General features: G+C 37.8%; 1 protein-coding gene across 3 annotated transcripts in view; it reads right to left on the reverse strand.

Annotated features, from left to right (window-relative positions):
* Positions 1–2,460: 2,460 nt before the first annotated feature.
* Positions 2,461–24,821, reverse strand: part of TSHR (thyroid stimulating hormone receptor) — a gene marked incomplete at both ends in the record, with an annotated part of 41,118 nt that continues 18,757 nt past the window's right edge. For all 3 annotated transcript variants that reach the window (XM_084208023.1, XM_084208022.1, XM_084208021.1), the window contains 7 exons: positions 2,461–3,865; positions 4,674–4,862; positions 10,780–10,857; positions 17,138–17,206; positions 18,176–18,253; positions 20,883–20,957; positions 22,144–22,218. In XM_084208023.1, coding sequence (XP_084064149.1) covers positions 2,461–3,865; positions 4,674–4,862; positions 10,780–10,857; positions 17,138–17,206; positions 18,176–18,253; positions 20,883–20,957; positions 22,144–22,218 — 1,969 coding nt within the window. The remainder of the gene's footprint in view (positions 3,866–4,673; positions 4,863–10,779; positions 10,858–17,137; positions 17,207–18,175; positions 18,254–20,882; positions 20,958–22,143; positions 22,219–24,821) is intronic.

Genomic DNA, 24,821 nt, shown 5'->3' on the forward strand with positions numbered 1-24,821 from the left:
ATTCTTTTAACAGGCATAAGGTATATGCAATAATGAGAGACAGAAAAGTTCAATAATGTGTAAATATATCTGTCATCCATTAGTAACAGCAAACACCTGCTGTTAGTTTACAAACAGCCTATAACAGTCCAACATAACACACTTTTCCCAAGTCCTACTAGTTTCTGTGAATAAAATATTAATGTTACTTTTAAAAGCACTTCTAACATAAATTTTGATTTAGTCTTTCCTTTCTTTCCAAAAAGGAATATGATTTAAGCTTGGGTTTTCTTTTCCAGTAAGGAGTAAGGGATTTTGCTGATCTGCACACTTAAGAAGCTGTCTTTGTTTCTGATGTAACACTGGGCACTCCCGATTACAGAAGAGGAGGTAATTTATTATTGGATTTCAGCAGTTTTGCTTTCAGAGTTTGCTGAGAATCAACCTAAAATAGAAATATGCCTATCACCCAAATAATCAGCTAAATTAGTCTATAATACAATACTGTAGATTTTTTTAATGGCATTAACCATGTTAGATTATTTATTTTCTAGAACACCATCTCATGGAATTCATTAATCTAGGCCCTTGCTTCTGCTCTCATGGAATTCATTAATCTAGGCCCTTGCTTCTGCTCATTCAAGCAGCTTCCATTTACAATCAGAAATACAGAATCTATTTGAGTTTTAAATACTTGGAAAATATAGAATCAAATAGAGTATGTACATGGCATTTGCAATCACTCAGTTTCCAGCTGTAGTAGCCAGCAGTTCAAAGGGCTATACCATTACATTTTTTTGTATACTAGTAGCCCACATTATATAAGCCCTGACTATTGTCTGATCAATTTAATTATAGTTCCTCAAAAACTATAATTCCATGAAAACCAGCAGAGATATTACAAAATTAATTTAAAAATACCTACCTGAAGGCAAATATTCACACAATATTTTCCATTCTTATGCCAAGGCTTTCAAATAGCTGAGTGAAATGATCCATGGTAAGTAACCTTGGTAGCAGTAATGCAGAGCCAGTCTGTGGAGCTGGCTGGGACCAGGTGTGATTCTGCCAGCAAGGCCAGGCACTCAGGCCACTCAGGTGTTAACAATGCAGCTGGTGCAGAGCAGCTCCTGCCCTGAGTCCTTCTGTCTGCAGGAGGTGGAGGGCCAGGCCTCGGTTCATTTGTTTGTGGTGTGAGAATGAGCTGAGCACAGCCAAGCCTGACCTTGGGCTGGCCCCATCTAGCAGCAGGTAGGGCAGAAGGATGCTCTAATGCTTTAGGCTGGGGGTTGTTCCTTGGGTCTGAGCATGGATTTCCTTAAGCACACTGTGGAAAGCATATGTCCCAGCTACAGCCTGGCTGTGGTCAGCCAGAGGATAACTATGTCATTCTTGCAGTTGTGCTGCAGACATTATGGATGACAGGTGACAGGTCTTGCTACAAGATAGATGTTCTTAAAGCATGTTGAGGAGCTGGAAAGTCAGCCTTCAATGCAGTAAACTGTATGGCATGAAGGAACCTAAAGGTGTGATTTAGGTGGCTCAACATAGAAAGGGCTAAAAGGAAAGTTCTACCCTGTGAGAGAGAGGTAAGTAGGAACAGCAGAAGTGGTAAGAAAGCAAAAATTGCAGGGTGTTCAGAGCAGTAAATATGCTCAGATAAAACAGCACTGAAATATGGTAACAACTGGATCAGTCATCCAAAAAAACCCAAACAACCATCATTAAATTGACTGTTTAGCCTGGTCTTCAAAACAAATTAAAATAAACCAGCTCCTAAATAGATTTATCCAAAAGTGAAGGAGTTATAGTAATGGCACAATTGCCCTAATTTTTCTTACCTGTTACCTTATGAGCAGATGCAAAATCAGGGTTGATTTGCCTTTTACCACTATAAAGGCAGTATGAAGAAGAAGCTTGTGTTCCCACCTCACCAAACTAAACCAAGAACAGCAAACAAAAACTAGATTTGTTTCAGGTCAGGATGATAGAATAAGAAGAAACCTGTTCCATTTTAGGTGTGGGGGAAGTTTTAGAAAATTGCTGTTAGAAAAAACCCCAACCTTTTGACATGTAGGTGTTTGAGAGCTTCAGCCTTTAATTTTTTTTTAATATGATTTTAATTATCCAACTTTGTCCATTTTTTTCAGTCATATAAGTACCCCCAAGTCTTACTATTTGGCTTCTTACTTTTTTAAAAAATTTTTTTAGGATGAGGGTATATTTGCTCAGTTTATATATAATTTTCCTATTTAGGTAGAGCATTCACATCTACCTCTAGAATTATCATCAGGACTATGTGTTTTCCCCTCCACTGATAAGAGGTCTCAAATAAGTGGTTTATCTGAAAGAAGACCACTCCAGAGGTACTTTCAGCTGTAGCAAAGCATAACCTTGGGGAAAAGGATATGGACAGTATTATCTTCTCACTTGATTCACAGTCACCTCTTGCCCAGGTTTTGGCTGTGATACTTTGAGATGTTAGAGCTCAGTTTGCTTGCATTCTTCCATGAGAATTTGGTTCTGCATTGTCGCAGCAGGAAGATAATCATTGACTGGGTCTTGAATGCTTGTGAGAACCTGACCTATCCCTCGGCTGATTCTCTGCCCGTAAGACCCACTGCTGTTTTTGGCTGAGACTGTCTGACCTCTGTAGACTTGAGCCTGGTGCTCACATATACCAAACTTGCTTAGCAGGATGAACACATCTCTGCGGAAAGCTTTGGTGAAAATAGCATAAAGGAAGGGGTTGGCACAAGAATTGAGCGGGTAGAAAAGTACCAGCAAAATCTTGGAATTGGAGACAGTTATCAATGGTTTGTTCATAATGGCAGATAATGCATGGAAAGAGATGGGAGCCATGCAGAGAAAGTCTGTGAAAATCAACACAGCCATCCTCTTGGCAATTTTGGTGTCTTTGTCCCCTGACTTGTACTGGGGGTTTCGCACAGTTACGTAGATTTTTATGTAGCAGGCGCAAATGATGACAAAAGCAATAATGTTGCACATTAAAACAAAGACAATGTAGGCTTCAGCCACTGGTGTTTCAGTGTCCATAGGCAAGCAGATGCTGACTTTGCTGTAGCTGCTGACACCAAGCAGTGGCAAAAGGGCGAGCAGGATGCAGGAGAGCCACCCTCCCAGCATGACGAGCACGGCGTGCCGCAGGCGAATCTTGCGGTCGGGCCGCATGGCGAAGGTGATGGCATACCAGCGCTCCAGGGTGATCACGGTCAGGGTGTACACAGAGAGTTCACTGGCAAAGACCGTGAAAAACCCGGCTGTGTTGCAGCCAGGCCCGGTCTGCCACTCTATGGCATGATTATAGTACTCTGACCTGGTGTAGAGATCCACTGAAGCGATCAGAAGGAGGTATAGCCCCATGCAAAAGTCAGCAAAGGCCAAGTTGCACATCAAAAAGCGAGGTACAGTTAGTTTATAATGACTGGTGAGAAGGATGAAAAGGACAAAAATGTTGCCTAGGATGGCAAGCAGGTTCACAAACCACACCACAATCCTCAGAAACTGATACCCCATTATATCCTCACATGGATTAAACTCATCAGGCTCTGGTGTGCATATTACGTCTTCATTGCCTCCACAGACAGGATAGTCGTAATGACTGTCAAAGGTCTGGACATCTTCCATTTGAGGGTTCTTCAGCTCCTTGCCAAAGCCAAGATTTCCTTCTCCACGCTCCTCCAAAAAAATATAATAATGGGGATTTTCATGAAAACTTGTGGACTTGGTGTTTGTGTCATACACAGCATTGGTGTGGTCTGTGTATTCTTCTGCATAATCTTTGTAAAATGGGTCTCTGACAGTCTTGACTGATCTTTTATGAAAGCTGTGGCTGCTCTGGTTACACATTAGGTACTCCAGGATCCTGAAAGAGGAGATGGGGAAATCACTGCTGGCATTTACAGTCTTGACTGGTGCACAGATTATGAACAAAGAGAACGCTTCAAAAGCAAATCATCCTGGATGAAAATGTAGCTATGAAAATGTGATTTGATAAATTTTTGTTAACAGACTATAAAATGTACGATAGCTTTTCTGGGCTATTTTTACTTAACTGTATTTTTAATTTTATCCCCAGTAGTAATTTTACTTGTTCGACATCCATAATCCATCTTCTTCTTTTTTGAGATCTACATTCTTAGTAGGTAAGAAGGCATTTATTTAGTCTTTATAACTTGTATAATACATACAATATTACTTTATTTTTCACTGTTGCTCACTATTCAATTTCTCCCAGAACTTCCCTCAGTCTAATTTCTGTTCAGTAGCTTCTGTACAGCTAACTAGCAGTGCAGCAGTTTGTAATTCTGTACCTCATGGTGTGTTGCAGCAGTATTTGCAGTGAAAAAATTTTCAGTAGTTAACAGCTTTTCAGTTAGAAAACATGAGACTTGAGGCTATAACCTCTCCAACACTTTTTTCCCAGGCCTTGCTGTAGCACATTACCCTTTACTTTTTTTCTTTCACTTTAATTCTGGGCTCAACAAGCGGAGGAACTGCTGCAAAAGGTCTTACAAAAAAATTCTTCTGCCACTTCGCAATTGTAACCTGTTTCAAAGAACATGGTCTGTACCTAGAAAAAAATTGTTGCAAAAGTGCCAATTGATGTATCTTTATAAATATTGTCTTTACTGATATATTTAAAAAAATAAATGCCAGTTAGTGAAACTCACCCACTTTTTTTTTTCCAGCTCTTGAAAGCACAGCAGTGACTTGGGTATGATAGGTCAGCTCGCATTAGCTGAAGAAATACCTTTACAGCTGGTAATTTCTTTAAAGTCCACGTATTTTTGGCCATTAGTTCTTTTAGACTTTCCAATCCTTTGGCTGGAAGGTTGGAAACAGCTGTTCTGGAGATGTCTCTAAGAAAGAAAAAGATTTCTAGATCAGATTTTTTTTCAGATTGTTGCTGTTCTTCAGGAGTTTCACAGAATTCTACAATAAAAATCAAATCCTAAGGAGGTGGGTGTTTCATATTGCCTGGCTAAGTTCTGATACCATTCAAATTCAAGAAGGCTGTTCATTTCTCCGTGATTTTCACTATTTTTTTAAAGCTCTTGTCTTTAATGTCTTTTATGTATTATAAAGAAATATCATGACTTTTAAAATTACACCTTTAAAGCCAATGAGATACATATTATATATGTTACCACACAGTTTTAAAAATCCTTTAAAGAAATCACATCTTCCATTGGAAGAGTTATTTTCCCTTAGACTTCCTTAGATTAATTTTAACCCATTGGCACACTTTAATAGAAAGCATTGCAATTCCTAAAAGAATATTCTCTATATACTGAAATTCAAATATTTTATTGTAGTCCATCCTGAATGTCTCAGAAAACTGAGTATTATGTTTGTTGCTTTCTACTTGTCTGCTGAAGTGGACTCATGAGAGAGATGATGCACAGTTGATGGGGAGGTGGCTTTCCTTTCAGACTGCCAGGTGAGTGTCACTGCTAGTGTTTTCTACACAGTTTTTGCTTTATCCCAAAACCTCTTCTAGTGACACTTGAAGTTAAGATGTTTTTAGAATTACAGTCTGTGAAGAAGTAAACCTGTAAAAAGAGTTCTAGGGTAGGAACATTGTTTGAACATTGTTTTATCATGAACACTCTCCTAATAAATAAATCTGTTTTTTCTACACTTTATTATCCCTCTAGAAGTCTTGCTCATTGTCTGGTTTCTTGAACCCCAAAGGAAATTAGAACTAATTTTCTCTAATATCCAAAATAAACTTCCCCTGGCAAAACTCTAGGCAATTTCCTCTTGTCTTGTTGCTTCTTACCAGGCCCTGATCAGCCAAGTATGGTCAGTCCCAATCAGTCAAGGATAATCAGTCCTGATTTTGGTCTGCTAAGAAAAATGGGAACTGACTGCAGTTATGTCTGTCTCATTAACTTCCAATCATATTGATAGCTAAGATGAGGTTTAAACACAAGAGTGCTTACGTTGCATGTAAGAGTGTCTTGCTGGCACTGCTAAGCTATAGCTTACACCCTTAAAGAAACACAAGAGAATGGGCAAGAGGTCTGATGGGCTTGTCAAGAGCATCTGTCTCAAACTGAAGTGGCCATAAAACAGTCTAGGCAGGAAACTGATAAAATGAATGCTAGCAAGTCACAAGGATGGGATGGTTTTCACCAGAATAGTTCTGAAGCAGCTGAAGGAGGAAGTAGTTGAATTGGTAAAAGGGTCGTGGAACCTTCAGCTTTGTTCTCCTGCAGAAAGGCAGCCAAGAAGCCACCACCAAATATGATATACCTGGGGAAAGTCAGCATGTAAGGGGCTTTTGTAGAAATAAGTCCTGCCTTGCAAACTTCTCTGAGTGTTGTATGATCTCCTCAAAGTCTCCTGGGACTTCTACAAGGCCTTTGACAAATGCCCACAAGGCTGAGACAGAAACCAGACACACTCTTGTGGAAGGTGTCAAATGCTCTGGATTATGGAAAAGGCTAGCAACATTCTCAGCTAGCCTAGAGCCAGTCCAGACTTCAGCTTTTCAGTAGCCATGGTCTGGAGCCCACTCAGGTACTGGAAGTGCCTGTGTAGAGTTCTGTGCTGTGAGGTGGAGCAGCAACCAAAGTGCACTCAACCAGTCTCAACATTTTAGCTTGGTAGTAGTTTTGTTTAGTCCTCACATATTTTCTTGTATTTCTAGGCTGTTGCTTATCTCAGCTGAAATCTACACATTATATTGAATGGTAAGGAGACCTTGGAGAAGTCCAGATAACTGTGGGAATAAAACATACCTTATGAATCCACAGATACTGTTTTCTGAACCAACTGTATATTATAGAAGTGTTAAACAGATATTCAGTTGCTCAAATTTTTTCTTTTTTCCTGGGTTATTGTACTTCAGTCTAATTCTTTGTTGGTTTTATGAAGTCAGTATTTCAGAACTAGATCTAAGTGATAATAGCTTTTGTCAATATCCTTTTCATTGCTGGAAGCATGCAACTGTAGTATGAAATTCAGTAACAGCAATAATTTAAAGACAGGTAGTTAAGAAAATGAGATAGGATGCATCATAATACAATTGAGAATTTTTACCTAATCGTATACAAATTTTTGACAATTGGAATAGATAAAGCATAAAATGTATAATAGAGCTTAAACTACAGATACTGTTTTAACTCTACTGAAAGATTGTTTAAATCTAAAAAAAAGCATTGTTTGATAAGCAAAATACAGAGTGCTCCTCTTGCTCAAAGACTTGCTTCTTCCCATGGGAGGAACCATTCCTAGACTGGGAAATGGTGCTTTAAAGAGCAATTCTGCCTTCTGCAGATAATTACCTGTTCACATGTATCTTGTGTGACTGTAACATTTTGAGTTTGGACTCTGTTCAAAAGCTAATTGAATAATGAGCCTGATTGTATTTGTACTCTGTTGAACTTTTGCTCTCAGCAGCAGCTCTTGTTGCATTTAGTAAATCAGGTCAACCGAGTTGCTGAATCCTTGCCAAGGTTTCATTTTGGGGTGAAGAGCAATGTACTGTCATCATTCTCTTAAAATAGTCTTCTAAAGGGAGCCATCAGTTTATACATCCACATACATCTGAGTATACAACAGTGACAAAGGAACCAGAATTGCTGACATCTGTTTTCCTCTATTTAGTGAGCACAACCCCTGCTTCCTCTGCTGTTGTAAACTGCAAATTTGAAAAAAAAAATTACCTAGATTTTCAATACTTGAGTATGTTTAATTAGGTGGTCTGAAAGCATGGCCAAACTCACACAACATACATATAGTCAGGCACAATTCTTTGTAGTTAAATCTTTCTCATTGGGTTTCTTTCAAACGAAAATGGAACATTACCCCATTTGAGTGGATCCATGGTCTGTATTTCAGCCTTTTAGTTGCTGTTGAAATCCTGATCAGAAAAAAAGCATGATCTCTGGGGCACACATTCCAACTACCATGAATTCCTATCTCACCTGAAGAGTGCATATAGGGAATTCCAGACAATAAGTTCTGCCAGCTTGGTAGGGAGGCAAGACAGGATTTCTCTTTAGAGCTCCATAAATGTTCCCTTTTTGAAATTGTTGGAAGTTTTTTTTTGGTGCACACTGGTGCCACTATAAGCAATGTCATTCATTGTCCCAGAAAAAAAGCAATATTCTCACAATAATTTTCCATAGAGTTAATTTTCAAGATGAAACAGCTTGGAAGTAAAACTATTTTGAGGAAGATCAAATGGTCAGTTAACAACACCAAGGTGCCTGAAAAATTCCTTAAACTATTCCTTATAACAGGCTGAGTTGTTTACACTGCCCAAGGGAATATGGAAGGGCTGTATTGGTCAGACTTTTCAGACTGTTACCCTAGTTAACAAATCTGTGGGCTCTCTGTAAGAAACTCATTGGTCATGATGGTATGGTGGGGGTTTCTACTAAGGCACCAATTGCAAGGACATTTTTTTTTTCTGGGGGAGATGTTAATGGCCATTGGCACAACACAACCACAAATACTAGGTTTTCACTCAGTTTTCATCTTTTGACTTCAGCCCACTTAAGGTAATGCATATGTTTCATTGCAAGAGTTTCAGAAACTCTTTTGTTCCTGTTACAATAATTCTAGTTCCTGACAGTCAGCTAAGAGATCTGTCCAGGTGGAAGGATTCTGCTTTAAATTGTTGTTCATTTTATGGCAAAACATGCATGCAGAACAATTCCTGGTTATCTGTGGGTAACACAAGCCCCTAAGCTGCTATTAAAATTACATTAAAATAAAATTAAAAGCTGATAACTTGAATTATTAATTCTATACTGGTTTTGGTTGACATAGAGTTAAATTTCTTCACAGTAGCTAATATGGGGCTGTGTTTTTGATTTGGGACTGAAAATAGTGTTGATAATACAGGGATGTTTTAGCTCTCCCTGGGCAGTACTTACACACAGACAAGGCATTTTTTGTTTTTCACACCATCTGACCAGCAAGGAGGTTAAGGGTGCACAAGAATTTGGGAGAGGATAGCCAGGACAGCTGACCCCAGCTGACCAAGAGATATTCTAGACCTTATCAAATCATGCTCAGCAGTAAAGACTGGGTGGACATTTGCCAAGATTGCCATTGCCAGGGGACTGGCTGGGAATCAGTGGGCTGGTGGTGAGCAATTGTTTTTGTTACATCACTCATTGTTCTTGGATTTGGTTTGTTTTCTTGACCCTCTGACTTTTTTTCGACATACCTTTTTTAATTATTAAGGTGACATTATCTCAACCCATGATTTTTCTCATTCTTACCCTTCCAATTCTTTCCCTCATCCTGTTGGGTACAGGGGCAAATATGCAGCTGTGTGAAGCTGAGCTGCAGGCCAGTGTTAAACTCTGACACCATCCTAGGAGCTTTATCTTAGGACTTAGATGGCCAAGTATCATGATGTGAAATACTCTCTTTTTCAATCCACTGTTGATTTATTGTGCTGACATGCCATTTCTGGCCCTCTGCCTTTGAAAAGCAAGACCTCTCTCTGTAATGACACTACATTAAGTACCACATCTCTCTTTAGTTAAAAGTACTGCTAGGACTCTTATTAGCCATGAAGGCACATCATTCTAAGAGGAGATGGATAGCTGGCTGTTTAGACTGCAAGTATAAAACATGTCCTGAGATCAAGGATCAATGGGAGCTGGGGTAGCACAATAGTTATGGAGGACTAGAAAAAAATTCAAGTCATTTGAGTTATCTAACTTGAAAACAGGGTAAAAAGGAAGTTCTTGACTTTTTAGAAGTTCTTTTATTTTCTTAGATATGCACATCCTAAGAAAGCATCTCTAGCCCCTAAACCAAGAGGTTTCGTGTAACTGATACATCTCCAAGCTAGCCTTTGCTCAGGAAGCTTAACTGGCTCTTACAGCACACAATTAACCACCCACAACCTTTTGCAGCATATCATTACTTGTTCACCTGTCCAGCATAACAACAACACTGATGCTTTAAATATCCACAATCATCAAGAGTCCAAAATCTGTGCTTCTGCAGGCTCTCACCTGGTGGAGCCAGTCACATTTTCTGGTGTTGAAAAGATTCTGAAAGAAAAATAATGCCTTCTGCACCTTTTGTTATTGCAGGTAGCTGCTAGGATTCCTTCCAAGAAAAATACAGTTATTCTGCTGTGAAAAAGCTGTTTTTCTGAAGAGTAGAAAGTAAAACTTGTTTTTACATAGACTGAGCACTGCTAGCATCATCTGGTTTTGCACTGGAGGAAAAAAATCCCCCTTCAGTATTTCAATTCTCCTTCTGATCAGCCGTAGGCACTACATTACATACTAGACAATTTGAGTCAGGGAACGTGATTCTTCTTTAGGGAAGTTCTTCCCTAAAGTTTTATTTTCATTCTACATTATGATTCCTAATTTTAGTGAAAAGTTCTTTGGAGGATTATAAAATCAGACTGGAGGCCAAATAACATGAGAAAAAAGAAGAGCATCAGAAATAACTATTTTTCTGTCTAAAATTATTTTGTCCTCTCTTTCTCTTTCATTGCCTTTACATGTGTGGTACAAGAGTCCTTCTTTTGTATTACAATTGTACAGCCATAAGACAGGTTGTAGTACAGAATCTTCCATAAAAATAGTTGGTAGGAACAGTATATGTAATGTAGGATACAAGCATTTCATAAATCAGTTTTCTAAAGCACAGGTTTTGTTGCTGGTATTATTTTTGTAAACATGCTATTCCTGTCCTTGCTGCTCTGATGCTAATGGTTGTAAAGAAATTGTAAGCTAAACCTGTATTATTTTTAAAGCTTTCTCTAGTTCATTTTCACCTACTTACAGTAGAGTTGGTCCACTGTGCACTCCCAGAAATGCATCATCATTGATAACTTTGAGGTATTTGTTCTTGTGCAGATAGCTGCAGAAACAAACAAAATACAGTGATTTGGAAGTAGTTATCCATAGGTTACTGAAGATCTCGAGTTTACTTGCCTGCACAAATATACAAAAGCAATATGTATAAAGGCCATCTATTCCCAACCACATGTTGAAACATAATCAGTTACTTCATTTTCTGTGTACCCAAGAAACAAAATACAGGTTTTCTGTTTTTAAAAGCAATTTAATTCCTCAACAAATACTTTATTTTTGCTAATTTATTTATTGTCTTGGTTCCAAATTTTTTCTCTCACTGTCATACACATAAGGGCACATGCATATACACTATCTTCAAGTACATGTGTGTGAGGATGAGGTCAAATAGTTTTGTTTTCTTTCGTCAGAATGGGGTATGGGGAATTACATAATGGATCACATCACGAACAAACAGGAAAACAATCTCCTCCATGTTGTGAGTTCAATAAAATTTTTAAATGCTTTAAAATCTCCATATTCAAGTGGAAGTTTCTATATACAGGCCAAAAGTTAAGATCCAAGTTTTGTTATAAGAACAGCAAGGAAAGAATGGGATGTTTGGTACCACGTTATAAACATTCAGAAGTTAGCTTGTGATGTAGCTAGTAAGATAAAAAATGCAATAGGAAGGTGGTCACAACAGATGTCAGAGGGTGTCTGTGAAGTTCACAGAGTCACAGAACATTCTGAATTGGAAAGGACCCACAAGGATCATCAAAATCCAACTTCTGGCCCTGCAAAGAACAGCCCCAAGAGTCACACCACATGTGCCTGTTGTCTAAACATTTCTGGAATTCTGTCAGGTTTGGTGCTGTGACCACTTCCCTGAGGAGCCTGTTCCAGTGCCCAGCCACCCTCTGGATGAAGTACCTTTTTCTAATATCCAACCTAAACCTGTATGACAAAACTTCAGGCTATTCCCTCCTGTCCTGTCACTGGTACCACAGAGAAGAAATCAGTGTCTTTCTCTTCTCTTTCCCTCACAAGGAAGTTGTAACTGCAATGAGGTCTCCCCTCCAGGCTGAACAGACCAAGTGACCTCAGCTGCTCCTCATACATCCCGCAAAGGTCCTTCACCGTCCAGCCCTCCTTTGGACACTCTTTAATAGTTTATATCTTTTCTTATAGTGTGACCAGAACTGCTCACAGTGAGGCCACAGCAGAGCAGAGCAGGACAATCCCTTCCCTCGCCCAGCTGGCAGGCTGTGGTGTTGGAAAAAATTAAGTAAGTACTCTAATCCTGTCCTGGTTGAAGTCATTGGCAAATTTTTCATAACATTCACTGGATATAAGCTTATATTGATCACCATAGTAAGAAATGAGAAGTAAATGCACTTCATCTGGGTTACACAACAGAAAGTCTTAGGGAGCCAAATAATGCTTCTGGCATGCTATTCACTGGACATTACTCATGCCTTAAGCCTTGTTTCTTACAGAGGAAAATAGTTTACATCACCTTCTTAGCTGTTGTTGTTTGAAATAAGCTTTCATTCTTTATTAATATGTGGCATTCTAGCATCACCTGGTGTTTGTGTTTTCTGAGAACTGATTTTCATATTTTGTAAATGGCACATTATTGTTCTGCTCATTTCCTTATGAAATGTCCTTATTTCCTGTGCAAATTCCCTTATGATTTTGTCTGTGAAACGAATACAAAAATTAAAACCAGAGCAGCAGTTAAGAATTAATCCAAGATTTCAACATCTAGATTGTAGTGTTGAAGGACACAAAAACCTGCTTAACCTAATAAAACCTGTCTGCTTTAGTAACTAGATGCTATTATACAACCACTTAATTGCTTGTCCAATTTTGATATATTTTCCCCTGATGTTTGAGTACCATAGTGACTAATAAACCTGAAATATAATAGCTGATATGCCTGATAAAAATCTTCAAAGTTACAAATAGAAACAGCTAGAGACTTTGGAAAGTACAGAACCATGTGTTACTAAGGAGGGGCTGCAGTGTTAGCTGCCAGTTTTCACATCAATGAGTCAAGCCCCTCAGAATTACAATTTCCTGATGCTAATTGGTTTCAGTTGCTTAGGCCCTTTTATTTTGATGGGTACTGCTTTTAGATGGAAAGAATAAGGCTTTGGTAAATACTAATTTGACAAAAAAAAAAGCTTATATAGAGTCAGTTCATTCTGAAAGTGCCATTAATCCTGCTGTTACTGATAGTTAAATGATATAGAATGTCATTTAAATTCCCTGGAGAATAGGAAATCACAACAGTGGTGTCAACATGTCTAAACAAATCTTAGAAGTTTTTGAGATCACATAGTTGATGTGTAATATCTAGCCTCAGTGGGGACACTAGAATAATTGTAATTTGGGAGAGTTGGTGGGTGGCAGTCAGACAGACATGAATATCCCAGTGCAAACTGCAGGAAATCCGTAGCAGTAAGTGCAGAATCTGGAGTAGGAGATGCTGGTGTTTTTGTTGTGCTCTAAGTAAATGAAGGCCCTTTTTCATGTTTTTCAATCCAGTCAGAGCAGTAAACCACCTATACTTGTTTCTAACAGTCTCTATGGACTTAGGGTCAGGGGTAAGTGGGAAGAATATTGTGTTGTCTCAACCACCCAGAAAACACCATGACTGCAGATGCTGAGCAGGACCTTCTGAGGGCACAAAACACTAGCAGGACATTTCAAGTGCTATGTAAAATATGTGCATCCAGCTGGGTTATGAAGTGAAGGTTAAAGAAAGGGAGAACAGGCAAAAAAGATGCAAGTGAGCAGTACTAAGGATTCATCATATGATTTTTCCACACAATTTTTTATCTTTGAGCTGTGCCAAGCATTATAAGTGAACCCTGAAAGTGTATACTAAAGTAAATATATTCTTTTGGAGTTTATTTTTGTGATTAGATTTTGAGATCACACACTTTCCACTTCAGTAATTTAGATAGTTCTGTAAAAGCTCATCAGAAATATATTTTGCCATTTGCTGAAAATATCTTTTAAAAACTCTTCTTTCCTCACCAATTACCTTACAGAAATAAACATTGGCACAGCAGCACTGCTTTGCAGGACTGATGCAGTTCAGGACTTTAATGATGGGTTAAGATGAGGGATTCAAGTGTCAGATGAATGCTTTTCAGTAAAAGTGTCATTGAGCACTTCATTCCTGGTTTCTGACTTCCCTGCCCTTGTAAAACTCACACAGCAATACTGTGGTTTGCTGTTAAACACGGTCCTTGTTGGATGAGAAGATCAGCTAGGTAGTGCTATTATCCAGTATGATAATGGAAACCCTTTATCCATGGTTTTTCACCTATACCTGCATTAATTTTGTTGGTCCCCTTTAATTGTATAGGCATTTTAATACTGCAAGAGTGGTAGAAAGGCATAATGCATAGTAGAAGAGAGCCTCCAAGATTCCCAAAATGCCTTCTGATTTATGGATGGAACACAAAGTCTGAATAATTTGCCAAAATTTTATTATTGTTTTTGATTGTTTTGCTTTGTTACTTGCTTTTGTCCTTAAGATAGTCATTCAAAACACATTCAAATTTCCCTCACCCTTTTTCTATTCGTTTATTTTTGCTTCTGTTTTTGTTAAATTCAAATTTCTCTTGGATCAGACCCAGAGAAAAACAGGTACTTCCTTCACTATACAGTGGTAGGTAAACAGGAGTTCAAATTAGAAATGTCAGAATAGAGAAAATGAAATATTTGCCTCTTACATTAACTTAATGCTGCCACTAGAAACAACAAATCTCCAAGCTTGCACTTAGCAAAATTATACTTTATCCTGTCATATGGTAACTAAACTACTTCAGAAAATTAGTTTAGAAATTTCAGTGTAGTTTATCAAACAGATAAAGTCTTTACCACTCATGTTGAGCTCTCTCGTTTGTCTTGTACATCTAGAGTAGTGCTCTGCTCCAAGTAAATGTCATATGATTTAATTAGGAGAAGAGCGTTTGTTGTAATAAACCATTTTTACTGCTGGTAGATAAACCCATGAACATAAGTCTAGTTTTAGTTATTCTCTTGGTTGTTTGTTGTTTTGGATTTTTTTCTTTTTTAATTTAATTGACTAGTGCATCATAGCCAGTCTCTGGTAGGATTCACTCAGGATCATAAATCATAGAACATATCAGGTTGAAAGGGATCCATAAGCATCATGGGGTCCAACTCCCTAGTCCTTGCAGGACAAGGAAAAACAAAATCATGACCATGGCCATCATCCAGATGCAATTGGAACTCTGTCTTGGTGCTGTGACCACTTCCCTGGGAGCCTGTTCCAGTGACTGACCACCCTCTTGCACCCACTGCACCTTATGTCCAGTTGAATTTCCCCTGATGCAGGTTCTTTCTGTTCTCTTGTCTCCTGTCACTGGGCACCAGAGAGAGATCAGCACTCTCCACTGCCCCCCTTGAGGAAGCTGTGGGCTGCCACGAGATCTCCCCCTCATGTTCCCCTTCTCCAGGCTGAACAAACAAGTTACCACAGCCACTCCTCATGAGTCTTGCCCTCAAGGCCTTTCACCATCTTGGCTGCTCTCCTTTGGACACACTTAAGGGTTTGATATCCTGCTCATATCGTGGCACCCAAAACTGCCCCCAGCACTCGAGGTGAGGCTGCCCCAGTGCAGAGCAGAGCAGAGCAGGACAATCCCCTCCCTTGCCTGGCTGCCAGGGCACTGCTGACTTGTGCTCAACTTGCCATCAAGCAGGACCCCCAGTTCTGCTTCTGTGGAGCTGCTCTCCAGCCTCCCACTTTGTATGGATAACCAGGATTACGCCATGCCAGATGGAGAATGCAGCAATTGTTCTTGTTAAATTCAGTATAGATGTGAGTGCCTGGCTCTCAAGTCTGCCCAGATCTCTCTGTAAAGCCCTCTACTCTTAGCCTTAAAAAATACTTGTATATCTTTAAAGAATACTAATTACAATTATTTTTTTCTAAAAATAAGCAAACAGTATCTACAGAGGCTAGTATGTGCTGTCTGCTTCTCTCCTTCCCAGTTCAATAAAGCAGATGTTGAGGACTCCAGAGCTTCTAAAATTACATTTTCCTTTCATTCTTTAATAATAAGGAGAATTCTAAAGAAGACAGAAGCAATAGCACCTGCATACTATGAGAGAAGGATAAAGAAATATTACTACAAAACAGTGTCCAACCTGTGTTTTCTCAAAATGTAAGAAGTGGAAGAGCCAACACAGTTAATATAATGGCCAAGACTTGGAAAGTTTCTGAGTATTGCTGCATGCAGCTTAGAGGGATTCAGTCAAGACACTGGCTTTATTTTTGCCATGTTTTACATCTTGTGATTTCTGTGGGCACTAGTACAAGCACTATGTCATCATGGAAAACTTCCTTTTTCATGTGAAAGTTCAAAGTAACTGAAGTAGTGTGAATAAAACCAGATCTATTCCAGATCTTTGGTTTAACTCAGACCTTTCAGACTTTAAGTCTAGCTAGCTGCTAAGCTAAAATAGGCAGTTTGGAAAGATTAAGACCATGTGAAGGATGCTCTTATGGAATTCTTATAGAATTTAAGCCTAATTTAAAATAAAGTACTAAAAATAACCATATCTATCCTCATGTCTCCCTGGTTAATTTAAAAGCTCACAATGAAGAAATCTCTTTACTCCTGAGAGTGACAGAGTTTTTGGTCAAGCCTCTGTAGGACCAGAGTAAGCTCTGCCAAAGTGAATGGAGTCTCTAGAATTGAGATTTATTCTTTCTTAATGATTGAGGCAGATGATTGTGGCTATGGTGTAAAAAGGATGTTCACTCACTAAATATTATTTTTTCAGGAAATACATTAAGAAGTTGCAGGGAAATATGAAGAGGTTGATTCATGCTTTTGAGATGTGCATCTCATTTCCAGTATAAGTGACTGGTTCCTCTGAGTTGCTCCCAGCACCCTACACCACTCTCTTTTTTGCAGGTAAGTGACACCTGTGAAAGAGCTGCTACCATTATCAGTGCTACACTTACAAAAACAAAGTCTTGTAAAAAAAAGCATAATTATCTTCCAAATTTTCTTAGAAAAGGTACTGATCAAACAAAGTTTTACTGTAGCTTCAAACCAGGAGAAAACTCACAATGGAATTACTTGCTGTGATTTTATTTCTGAGCTCTAAATATACATACTAAATAAAAGCACACTGCAAAAGGCATTAAGCAGTGATACTCTTATTGCTGGCTGAAATTAACATCCTCTCTTTGCTTCTTTAAAGTAATTAAGATATGTATTTCAGAGCCTCAAATAAGCAGAGAGGTTTGGGTTTTTTCTTCTGAAAGAAGAGAATTACCTGCTACTTACATAGCATCCAGATTTGTCCCATTAAAAGCATGGCCTTGAATACTGGTAAAACCATTATTGTAGAGTTTACTGCAAGCAAAGAAGAAATTACATCAGTGTATTCTGGGCTGCTTCAATACATGAATACCTAACATCTTATGCATCATTTTTCTCTGCAGCAGCACATTCATGGATGGGTTAAGTTTAATCTCTTCAAGAAGCAGTAGTTACTGTGCAAGGTCAAACAAATGCCCAGAAGGGCACCTGAATCAAGGATGCTGTGTGGCAGGTGTGCCATCTACCTCTTTTTACAGCAATGATAGACTAAACCACTTCATTAGAATTTTCCCACTTTTAAACTAAAAGCAAGGAAACAAAATCCTGCTAGGATTGATTAAGGAAGGCTACAGGAACTTACTAGCAAAAAATGTCTGATTTTACTATCAGGCAGGCCTTAAATTTTTAGAATTCATTCTTTTACTCCCTTAGAGCAAAAGGATTTTTTTTAGAATCTCTTTAGAATTCCTCTGTTTGCATTCTAATGCTCTTCCTCCCAGTTCAGATCATAACTCATTACAGTAATTTCACTCCCATCAGCTCTTTCTTGTGGCTCACACAGACTGACTTGCATTACTGAACTTTATTTAAGAATTTTCTTTCAAATATAACTCTTCTGATGTTTGTCATCCATTAGTTTCCATGGTACGTACCACTCAGGTGGCAAGAAAAATTAGACACAGTTATAACCCTGATGTATCTCTACAGGGGGAAAACTTTGCAGACTTTCTCCTTTTATTCCAAATATAAACATTCAGTGGCACTAGGGTTATAGAAAAACTACTTTAGTCAAGCCAGTTTCAAGAAAAGAGCAGGACTGATTCAAATAGCTGTCAAAGTACAGAATTTATGGAAATTAGAATACAGATGCTGCCTGTCTGTGATGTTTCTCTGTTGCAAACTACTAGAGAGTAGGACAGGAGTAGTTTTATTTTTAAACATTTTGCCATAGGCAATTATCAGAGAGGTGATTGCCTTGTGACTTAAACTGGAAGAACTTACAGGGTTAGAGATTCATTACAAAGCCCATGGAAAGCATTTGCAGGCACTGAAGTCATATAAGGATTATCTGCAATTTCACTGAAAAAGGAGACAAAATATCACAATCAAACATCTGCCCAGCAGAGCATCTGGAGAATAGCTTTGTTATTAATTGTTATCTGCCTTGATCATAAATAGAAGTTTAAAACATAATTATTTAAATAAACTAAGTGTATGTTAAAATTAATATATTATAACATAAACAACATCACCATATTTATTATATTATAAATTTAAATTGATTTATTCAAATAAATAAGTTGTAAATAATAACCCGTTAAGTTATATCTAAGGCCAGAAGATACATGTAGGATGAAGAACTGAGCATATTCCAGCACCCAGGAAGATAACTCATGAGGTAAATGGGTTTTGTAGCTCTGGTGGCATTAGCTGCAGTGTCAGTTGAATACCCACTTGGCTTTAGAGCTGAAATCCTGCTCTCTAAATTCAGATATCAGATAATACATCATTCAGGACAGAGGCATTTTACTTTACAGAAGTGCATCTAGCACATCTCTTTCACTAGTAAGTGAAATAACTTACTGATTCTTCTCACCTCTTGTCCAAAGGAGCATTTCACTATTCATTTCCTAAATACTTTTTTTTTTACTCCTACTCTGCATTCTTAATAAGTACTATGTATCCTTAGACCAAAATTCTGTTGTAACAAAAGGGAGAAAGGAAAACTAAAGAGATTTACTATTACTAAATTGGAGAAAGGAGAGAGAAAAAAGCTGGTAGAAACAAAGGGCAGAGCAAAGTCTTTGATTGCCATTTTTCTGATTTTCCCTGAATAATACCATAGTCTGGAAATGAAAATATTTTTCTTCATCTTATGGATTAGGTACAGCCTAATAAGGCCCATGCATAAAGTCCATGGGCTGAGAAGTCCTAACAATTACCCATGTGCCAGAAATAACTTCATTCCTTTTCTGCAGCACAAATGTGCTACATTTGTGCATATATTTGTGCTGACACTGAACAGTGCTACAACCATTTTCATTCCAAGTAATTTTCCCTGATAGGTGGTTTCCACCACAAGTTTTTTGGCTTTGACATTTTGCAGATTGGTTCATTTTTTCTAAATAAATGTTTACTTGTAAGTTTCTTGACCTTAAAGGCAAATAGTAATATAATGAATGGGTTTCCCCCAAGCTATACCTTATTCATTATTTAGAAACCTATTATTTTTCAAGAGCTTTTTTTTCCTTGGTGGAAGAAACAAAAAGTCTTTGATTGAATAGCAATATTTACAAATATATATCATAGAACTATCTTCCTTGAAAGTACAGGTCTATTCCTTAAAAGCTCTGTGCAGGATATAAGACCTATATTTATCTTTTGTTAGTTATCACTATAAAAAATATCAATGCAGAAGTAAAACAATGTTTGGCTTTCTGCCACTTAGAAAAGCACTGAGTTAGTTGGAAGAACACAGATGGTTGTATAAACTGCTTTGTTTCATCTAGCCTGTTCAATTCCTGGTTCTCTCTACTATGTAGAAGTAGATCTAGCAGAGTTTTCAATCTAAGCTGAAGCCCTTCTAGTCTTTGAGAAACTCCCTAATAGTTTTAAAGATGTACTTACATCTCACTCAGAGCTCTGACTGACTCAGGTTTCAATCTTGGAGGCCTACAGCCAAGGTGAATGTGTTTTAGAACAGTTTATTTCTGGTCTCAGAAGATCCTTGGAAGGGAAGATCTCATTACTTCCTACAGGTCTATGCTTTTTAGCAAAACAAGCAGCATTTCTCTATTGCTCTGAGGTTCATCTTGGCAGTGGCAGACCATAAATGCAGCAGGAACTGACCCTTCTTGACCAAAAACTCCTCTTTGCAGCACTGGAACACGGCCTGTGGTAGATCATCAATCACATCTTTGCAAGTCACCTTCTGACATAACACTTCTCATTTTTAATTGCCTTTTGCCTAGCCCATCCAGCATTCTCTTCCAGCTGAAACTGCTACAATATAAGATTTCTAACTCCTCCCTGAGACCAAGAAGTGACCAAGATACTTTTACCTTGTGTCAGTCTACAACTCTTCATCTGCAGTACTCTTCCTCCTCAGCTTGATTACAACTCAAAATTCTGACTTAGATTAATACAGGTAGATATTGTCTGTGCTTTTTAAATACCAAGAAACTCCTGCTTATTTTAGAGTTCAAAGCAGAACTCTTTGTTTCTCTAATACCTTTAAGGACAATAGTGGGAGACCTCCTTGTCCCCATTTGCATTCCCATTCTCTTTCTTCAAGAAATTGTTCTGCTGTTTGCTTCACTGTGCCAGCACAAAGTTGTTAGAATAATTTTGATAGGGTGGCTTGATGTTAGAAGGATGTATGCCAGCTCAGGTTCCCTGTGTCACACTATTCTGACTTCATATTAATTCAGGTATTGCAAAACCACAACCAAAATAAAAGCAAAGGGCCTGTAGAAGTTGTGTATCATGAATGTGCTGTGTGTCCGTCTCTAATTCAGGTCAAATGTGTAGTGCCAGGTGAGCTGGCATTTTCTACATTTGGTGCTCAGGATCATTGAAATACTGCTTGAGGAAAACCACTTTGTCAGACTTAAATGATTTTTTTCTCAAAACCAGAAACCTTCATTATACATTTTCATGTGGTCTGAGGATGGCAATATTCTAACCAGCTGTGAGGACAGATACTTACAGTAAAAAATTCACGTCAAATGAATAGATTTTGTTGAGGTCTGGAAATACTTTGAGTCCAGTATTAAAAATACCACTGAAAGAGAGGAGAAACAGAAAGAATTACTGCGTCATAGAACGACAATGAACAATGTATTTAAAATGTTCAACTGAGCAGATTTAACAATCTAAAACAATTTTAGATTGTTAAATCTAATTTAACAATAGATTGACAATCTATTGTCAATCAATTCATTTATAATTGACTGTCCAAAACAGAAGGATGCAAGAACAGTATAAAAAATTCAAAATGTCAGACTTATGATAAATTATAGAATAAAAAAAATGAGAACACATATTAATAAGACAGCCAGATGGATCTTCAGAGGGAAGCATCTTGTAAGGTTGATAGGAAAAAAATAATTAAAACTGGTTTATTTTAACTTGAGACATTAAGGCTGCTTCAGTTAATAGTCTGTACCCCCAAATCCTCTACCTTTCAGTGAGGCTAAGAGTTGTTCATATAGCTCTAAAAAGGGAAACTGTCTAAAATGTGAAATGCTTAAAGCCCCTTCTTTATGAACTCCTGTAGAGTGAAAACAGCTGTAGTTCTCAATTTTTAAAACTATTTTCCTGAAATAGAATTTTTCACTACTTTCTTTTTTTATTGCTTTCACATCTATAGTAAAAATCTGGACAAATCTTTCCTCCTTGCCACTGCCCCCACCACATACACATGGAGGCCTTTCTTCCAAATATTACTCAAAATCACAGAAGTTTCTTTAGAAAATCATGGGAAATGTTCAGGATTTCTTTCTGCCATCGAGGTCATATGAAATCAGGTGTCTGCAGGTGAGCTTTTCACATTTGGCTGACAGGTATGCTTTAAAACCCTGTGTAAATGTGTAGGAAACACTGAAGATGTGTATATATCTGTTGTGTCCCTTCTTCCAACTATTTCCTACAAAAAGAGAGTAAGACAGCACTTATCATAAGAAAAGAGTTAGCTGTGGAATTTTGCTAAGGAATATTAGTGTATTCTAGATATTTAATGGATAAGACAAATGGGAAAACTACAGATAAATTTGTGAACATTTTCCTTTCTCACAAAAGTAGTAAGACTTCCAACCTCTACCCTTGCTGGCTTTCTGTCACTAGAATAAAGCAACAGGGAAAAACATGGCAGTCAACTCCAAAATCAAATGCAAACTAACAAAACTGCTATAATATAGAGTCATTTGTGAGATTTAAGTACCAATTTGTTGCAGGTACTAAGTACTTACAGGTATTTCAGAAGTGGGAGGTTCTTAAAGGCATCTGGATCTATGTAATCCAAGTTTCTAAGATTTCGAATTTCACTGTAAAAAGGGAGGAACACTGATAATTAATATTTAATAACGTATTACAACAGAAGTCAGCAATGTTAAAATGAAATTTCAGGGACCTAACAAGGGACCAACAAGCTTTTTGTACTGGACAGCACTAGCTCAAGACCAGAGCAATCTTACAATGATGCATTATCATCCAAATAGGTGCCATCCTGGGGACTGGCCTTTTGAAGCAAGGGGATAAGAAGTACCTAAGATTTGATTATTGATCCTTTTTCTTCATGGTCCTAAAATCAAAACAAATACCCTGTGGTAATGGCTGTTACTTTGAACGTGGTGAGGGTTTTGTTTCTGCAACATTGAGTAAAAAGAAGAAAAGTAAAACCTTTGTTATTTGTATATAATAATCCTATCAAATTACAACCATCTATGCAGTTTATAATTTTATGTACAATTTTTCTGCTCACTTTCTGCATGGGTCTGACAGTATTTTGTATTTTTTTTCCTGTTTTTTACAGAGCTCATCAAGTGATGGCTCAGTCATTTAAATCAACTTTGTTCTGAGACTTGAAATGGACACAACATTCACTACATAACCGTGCCCAGCAGTATAGAGGATAGCACATCTCTTTGCTATATAACAAGGCAAGACATAACATAGACTTCATTCCTTATATCTTCTGTGCACAGTTAAGTCTTTAAATACTTCTACCCAAGAGAAAGCTTGGTCTGCAAATGGCTTTTTGGTCTGCACCTGTTGAAAAACCAGCCTGACACAAATCATAGCTATGACCATGATGGTGCTTTCTGTAATGTGTTGGTGGGGCTGCTGCCCCTCCAGCCACCACCATCATTGCCTGGAGTCCTGACTCTTCCTCATTTTTCTGAAACATTTTTCTCTTCCTTTAGTACAATTTCCCTTAATATTTCTAATTCCTCTATTTTCTAGCAGATTTCTTTCTTTTCTATCTATAACAACAGGCAGCAGTCTGGCTGCACCAAGCAGACTGCCAAAATTCTCAGTATTGAGGTAGATTCAATAGACCTACCAATTTTCATTTTTTATTAAAAAAGCCCTCCCCCATCATATGCAGACTTTTAATTTCTTGGACTCTTTACTGATTCCAGAATTTTTGCAGGGATGGTTTTGCATGTTTGCTTCTATTTGTTTACCTTAAATCAGCTCTAGACACTGGTCTCATAACACTGCTGAAACAACTCTCAGTCTTTCTTAAAATAGAAACCATATAGAAAGAATGGTGCCAGGCTTCCTTCTGATACTAGCAGTGGAGCAATGGGTCTGAAGAAAACATTTCAAGCTACTCATATAGAGAAATTTGATAAAGATGACAGATTTAGATGGCATGGTGGTGCAGGTTATGTGGGGGATCTTCCAGCCTTAAGTCAGTCAAAGAAGTGCTGGTACTGGACAGAGACCCAATGGGCAGAAACCAGTAGTATTCAATTTACCATGGCCTAACTGTGCCAAGTAACCTATATAATATAAGAATCAGAAAATTGGGATTTAAAACTATCTCTGGAATTGTTTTAATAGGATAAAATCAACCCAGACAAGTTGTCTTAAGAAATAGAAGTGGGAAAAGAGTCAGAAATTAGTAGATAAATCACTAGTAGACACTGGTACAAAGACTTTAACCTCTCCATATAATGTTGTACTGACAAAACAGTTCTGCTTCACCTTTTGAGTCATCAGTTTTCTCTCTGTGTACTCAAACACTGCAGGGAAATGAGGATTACCCTTTTACTTGAATGTTAAATTGATGTCATTAATTGCTCTAGTACTGCTCCTGTAGTGCTGCATTGAACTGTTCTTCACATCTGTTAGCTACTTTGAACTGTAGCTGTGTTTCTGTATTTAAAAGAAATCCTCTCAGTGTCAGTTTCTTGCTTCTCTCCAATTATTTTATTAGTTATGTAGCTGTCACATTCCCAACAGTGGAATTTACTTCATAAACATTAACTGACATGTTTTTTCCATCACTGACTGCTTTCAAAATGTTGGACTTGTGAGCTTCCTGGCCTGATAATCCTCTGTGGACCAAGCATATTCCAGGGAAAGAGTCTTCAGTGCAGCCTTTAGCCTGGAAATGGATAATGCATTGTAGTATCAAAGAATCATCAGGTTTTGTTTTGTTGCTATTCATAGTATTCTGCCTAAATTATTTGGATGAGGGTACTGGAAATAAGAATTCAAAATCAGCAGATGGTACTAAAATTAAAAGAACAAAATAATGTAATGAGATACAATTTTGATTTATTAAGTAATTGGGCCATGAGAGGACATTTTCTAATTTAAAAAGGCAAATGAAAAGCTAATTAATGTGGGAATAAAATATTTTAAACAGCCAGATGAGACAGCACAGTAATGAGAGAAAATCTTAAATAATGTGAGGGAATCAATATGATTCAACTAAACGTTGGGAAAAGGTTTATATGCCTGCTGTTCAATTTTCTTGAACTGGTAATGTTTGGATTCAAAAAGAAGTATGCTTTAGTATATACTGTATTTATACTTGCAATTCATCCTACTCTTTGTATTGCAGAGGTGCCTTAAAGCCCAAAAGGAAGAAAAGGGCCATTGTGGAGCAGACAGCCAGAAGTGTCTAGTCAAA

Source organism: Fringilla coelebs, assembly GCF_963513975.1.
Source record: "Fringilla coelebs genome assembly, chromosome: 6".
NCBI classification, from domain to species: Eukaryota; Metazoa; Chordata; class Aves; order Passeriformes; family Fringillidae; genus Fringilla; species Fringilla coelebs.